Source organism: Brassica oleracea, chromosome C5 (assembly GCF_000695525.1).
Source record: "Brassica oleracea var. oleracea cultivar TO1000 chromosome C5, BOL, whole genome shotgun sequence".
Lineage (NCBI taxonomy): Eukaryota > Viridiplantae > Streptophyta > Magnoliopsida > Brassicales > Brassicaceae > Brassica > Brassica oleracea.
Window position 1 is genome coordinate 15,459,811 of NC_027752.1, and position 5,996 is coordinate 15,465,806.

A 5,996-nucleotide genomic window follows, 5' to 3' on the forward strand; every position below is an offset into this window, starting at 1 on the left:
TTCCGAGGAAACCAAATTTTGTGTTTCCTCAGAATTTTCTTGGGATATTCCGAAGATTTCATTTTCCGTCAGAATACCGCTGTTTTTTTGTAATGTCATCTAATTGATAGTAAGTTTATTCCATTTAATAAATTCAATAACAATCATATATGCAACTAAAACTAAAAAAGACTCGATCAATAAGTAAACCGAATATCATTACAATCTCACACTTATTATTATATACCAAGATATATATATTATTCTCGATCAATAAGTAAACCGAATATCATTACAATCTCACACTTATTATTATATACCAAGATATATATATTATTCTCGATCAATAAGTAAACCGAATATCATTACAATCTCACACTTATTATTATATACCAAGATACATATATTATTCACCTAAAAAAATTATCATATTTATCCTATGTAATCCAATTTCCAAATAAATTTAGAGTAACATAAAATTAATATACATAATAAAACAAATTATAAATACGATAATTGTTGATAGTTATTTCGAAAATCAAGTTTATGAATATGATACAATGGGATTATGATACATTTTGCATATCAATTTCATCTCTTCTTTCTGTTTTCCTTCTCATTACAAAACTCTGTGTTAACCCGCAATGAAATAAATAGGTTTTAAGAACTTTACGAATCAATTTCATCTCCTCTTTGTTAAAAAAAAAAGATTTCTCGCATGGTCTCTCTCGATAATATTTCGTAAGCAAAAAATAATAATTATGATGTCTCTATCTCTCTTTAGTAATCAAGAATCAATTTTTAAAGTGATTTGTTCATATGATTGTTACTATTATATAGATATTAGTGACATATCAGCGATCTTTAGAGTTTTCCTTTTTATCCTACAGTTTCCATTTTTTTAAACACGTTTGACTTTTTGATTGGTTGTAGAAAATCCATATTTCAATTTTTAAAACAAATAACAAAAATATATTTTTTTAAACAAAGAATTGTTTTTCCAGAGTGTATCACTATAATTTTATAATTGAACTGAAACTATTTACAGATTAACCAATTGGTTTATGATTTATAATTTTGGTTACTACTTGTTTATAATTATTAGTGTCGGTTAAACACATTTTAAATAGAAAAACTTTTTCGGCAAAACCGGTTGGTTTACAAGCATTAATTTTGGTTGACCACACCGCTTTATAAAACCTTTCCTGATAAACCAATTGGTTTAGAATCAAAATCATCTTTATTAACCACATATTTTTTATAATACACTTTCCCACGGTAAACTAACTGGTTTAAGACGCAATAAAATCTTTGTTAACTAAATTTTATTGGTAGAAATACGAACAGAAGATAAGTTTTTTTGTCACACGAAAGAAAATAAATTCATTATCCTTTTTATCTGATAGAATAGAACATCTGATGTACAGTACAAAATTCCATGATAGACAAAATAAAACGGTACTAACTTCGAGTAACTTCAAAAATAATTTGTCGCAAATACATTATTCAGCACTTGTAAACTGTAGTTCTGTGAGAGTCTGCCCTCCCAATGAACCAATAGTATCAAGAACAAGAGTGTACAATATGTTAAGCTTACATTGTAACTCTAAGCTAACGGTCTGATCTCTTCTTCTTTGACAGGAATTAACCGCAGAAGAGACTCTGAGCTAATTACACTAGCTGACCAACGTTATCATACGTGAACAACGACCAACTAACACAACCTGATAAGCAACCTGAGTTTCTTCACCGCCACTCTATTTGCCTTTTGTTGTACTTGCTCTGAATGCTTTCTGGAAACGCTAAACCCTTCACTTAAGTTTCAAGTTATTTTATAGAGCAAGTAATGGAGACTACGATCCCTTCAATTTCAATTCATCTCTTGCCACAGAAAAGATAAAAATATAGCAAACCTCATCATTGTTTAGTTGACCGAATACTGAGGTGTTAGTAAGAAGTCCCTGCCCCAGTGTGACAAGAAGGCCCATCAGGTTTTCCAACTTTCAAGGTATATTATCTGAACAATCACAAACACAAGACAGCAGAGAATTAATTATTGGATTTCAACCATGTAAGCTACTTATAGTATAATACAAAACAGTAAACGCGTTATCGGACTGGATTTGGGAGGCAGAGAGATATGTCACAATAGAGTTTGTTTATTTGTGGGGCACAGATGTAGCTCGTGCAATCACATATTTAGATGATCAAGCAAACGATGGGCACCTTGAAAGAGAAATCCAAACATAAAGATGGAAACCATCAAAAGGCCTTAATATAAAGATGTATTTAAGGAACGATGTTAATATATAAGGAGCGATGTATTTATGAAAACATAAAGATGTATTTAAGGAACGATGTTAATATATACACGTAGTTGCTTTAGTGTAAAAACAATGGATGAATGTGTCGCTGTGGCTGTACAAAGTAGCCAGCAAACTGTGCTGGGTAAGGATGGAACACAACCGGTCTTGGTGGTGGATGCAGTACCGGTAAGTAACCACATCTTGGCTGTACCTTCTCATAACCACGTCTTTCCATCACAAAAGCTTCTTCGGCTTCGTGCATAATATGCATAGCACGTTTCATACGCTCTTCATTCTCTTCCTCCTCTTCACGCTTTCTCTTTTGCTCCGCTTCGTGCACAATATGCATAGCACGTTTCATACGCTCTTCATTCTCTTCCTCCTCTTCACGCTTTCTCTTTTGCTCCGCTTCGTGCACAATATGCATAGCACGTTTCATACGCTCTTCATTCTCTTCCTCCTCTTCACGCTTTCTCTTTTGCTCCGCTTCGTGCACAATATGCATAGCACGTTTCATACGCTCTTCATTCTCTTCCTCCTCTTCACGCTTTCTCTTTTGCTCCGCTTCGTGCACAATATGCATAGCACGTTTCATACGCTCTTCATTCTCTTCCTCCTCTTCACGCTTTCTCTTTTGCTCCGCTTCGTGCACAATATGCATAGCACGTTTCATACGCTCTTCATTCTCTTCCTCCTCTTCACGCTCTCTCTTTTGCTCCGCTTCGTGCACAATATGCATAGCACGTTTCATACGCTCTTCATTCTCTTCCTCCTCTTCACGCTTTCTCTTTTGTTCCGCTTCGTGCACAATATGCATAGCACGTTTCATACGCTCTTCATTCTCTTCCTCCTCTTCACGCTTTCTCTTTTGTTCCGCTTCGTGCACAATATGCATAGCACGTTTCATACGCTCTTCATTCTCTTCCTCCTCTTCACGCTTTCTCTTTTGTTCCGCTTCGTGCACAATATGCATAGCACGTTTCATACGCTCTTCATTCTCTTCCTCCTCTTCACGCTTTCTCTTTTGTTCCGCTTCGTGCACAATATGCATAGCACGTTTCATACGCTCTTCATTCTCTTCCTCCTCTTCACGCTTTCTCTTTTGTTCCGCTTCGTGCACAATATGCATAGCACGTTTCATACGCTCTTCATTCTCTTCCTCCTCTTCACGCTTTCTCTTTTGTTCCGCTTCGTGCACAATATGCATAGCACGTTTCATACGCTCTTCATTCTCTTGTACTACAATTGAAGTTTTGAAGTTCACAATTCACCATCATTAACTAATAAAAATTGTATTAAAAACTTAAAAGAGTACCGAAATTTCTGTATCGATCGCAATGAAAAAACAAGTCTTTAATACCTTACAAATCAGAATCATCTCATCTTTGCTATTAGAACAAAAATTTCTCTCATGTTTCTCTTTTTTTTTTAGTAAGCAAAGAAACAAGATGTAGTTGTAGAATCAAGATCTTAGATAAGCTCGAAATTAGAACACTTTCAACATATACTTTATTAGAAATCGCTTGAACAAACTTTACGAGTCTTGTTTAATCAGGTTTATGAGATCACACACACGTGTATCTCGACTGATTAATTTCTACAACGCAATCAAGACAACACACATGTTTCTTGATCTCCAAGCTATCACAGGACTCTCGTCCTTGTGCTTTTGCGGCTAGCTACTTTTCTTTTTAAAGCCCTAACCTCAACCACTACGGACTGACTTCCTTATATATTTCTCAACACATTGAATCTTCACTTCCTTTATTTTCTCCTCCATATCTTTTGCGTATCTCATCAGCTTCTATTATTTCCTTAAAAACACTCGAGGTTACATTCTCCCCCTTTTTGTCTGCATCGATCAACCCATTCATGAACCTGGAAAATCATCACACACAAGTACCACACGCACAATATATGTATTGCTCACAGATTAGCAAGAGGCATTAATTAAACATTTGACACGCTCTTAAACATTACAAGCCGAGATTGTTCACAATGGTCCAACAGGTGAAAATATGAACCATGCATCCGAGAATTAAAAAGTTTCGAAAAGCATAAACACAGAAGCAAAGCACACACAACCACAATCTCTCCCTGAATGAGTGAATGATCCGACAAAAACATCACCCCTCGATCCTTCTGCGTTCTCTTGGTCCACGGTTGTTGAGAACTGACGAGTCTCCTGGCAAGCTCCAAATGTGGACACCTTCACCAATGGGTGCTTCATCTCCGGGGATCACAGGAAGTTCCTTCTGAAACTGCAGGACCTGGTAGATAAGGTTCGGGAAGACTATCTTCTTCTCCTGATCAAACTGTCGAGCCATCGCAAGAATTTGATCATACACCAGTTCACCATCATTAACTAATAAAAATTGTATTTAAAAAACTTAAAAGAGTACCAAATTTTTTGTATCGATCGCAATGAAAAAAACAAGTCTTTAACACCTTACGAATCAGAATCATCTCATCTTTGCTATTAGAACAAAAAATTCTCTCATGTTTCTCTCTTTTTTTTAGTAAGCAAAGAAACACGATGTAGTAAGTGATGGTCAAAGTTACTTTATTATATATAGACGTACTAATGTAAGTACGATTTTCCTTTTCGAAATAGTTGAATTGTTGACCTATTTTCCTTTTTCTTCTAGTTCTGGACGATCATTACTATAATGTTATAACACAATACACTTCGTGAAACTAACCAAATCATATTTGCATAAACCGGTAGCATATTTCTTATTTTAATTGTGGTTTGCATTGTGATATTCACATGTGAGAAACTTATCCTAACCAAAATATTTTAACAATATGTTGGTACACTAATTTAGAATATTTTTCATAATTGTCTTTAAGGCATAGGTAAGTTTTACCCAGTATACACTTCAATAGATATTTTCATAAAGTTTATGCAAAGTAGTTAAGTTATATTATTCAAACCGATACTGAACATATTTTATTATTGATTTAAAAGATATAGTTTATATATACATTAGTTTGATTATGATTTGTTACAAATGAAATTAAGAAAACACTTTTTCAAAGTTGTTCTATTTAGTCTCCAAATAATGTTTTTTCCATTTTTTAATTATATCTACACAACTTCATAACAATTTTTTCTGTTATAATTATTTAGTATCCAAAATATCATTAGTATCATCTAATTGATAGTAAGTTTATTCCATTTATAAATTCAATAAGAATCATATGTGCAACTAAAACAAAAAAAAGACTCGATCAATAAGTAAACCGAATATCATTGCAATATCACACTTATTATTATACACCAAGATACATATATTATTTACCTAAAAAAAATTTATCATATTTATCCTATGTAATTCAATTTCCAAATAAATTTAGAGTAACATGAAATTAATATACATAATAAAACAAATTATGAGTACGATAACGGTTCACAGTTATTTCGAAAATCATGTTTATGAATATGATACCACTACAAGAAAACAGCAAGGATACTGAGGGAAAAAAACGTCGGAATTTCGTCGGAACAACGTTATTCCGACGACATACCGACGAAACAAGTCCTCGGAAATAATTCCTCGGAATTTCTTCTTTCCTCGAAAATCCCTCGGAATTTTCCGACGGAATTCTGAGGAAACATATTTCCGAGAAAATTCCGAGGATCACTTGTTTGTTGGAAAACTCCTCGGAATATACCGAGGGAGAACTTCGTCGGGATATCTCCTCGGA

General features: G+C 34.1%; 1 protein-coding gene across 1 annotated transcript; it reads right to left on the minus strand.

Annotated features, from left to right (window-relative positions):
- Window positions 1–2,361: 2,361 nt before the first annotated feature.
- Window positions 2,362–3,504, minus strand: LOC106344607 (putative golgin subfamily A member 6-like protein 6). Its single transcript, XM_013783957.1, has one exon. It carries the CDS (start codon window positions 3,502–3,504, stop codon window positions 2,362–2,364), a length of 1,143 nt encoding a protein of 380 aa, XP_013639411.1.
- Window positions 3,505–5,996: the final 2,492 nt, after the last annotated feature.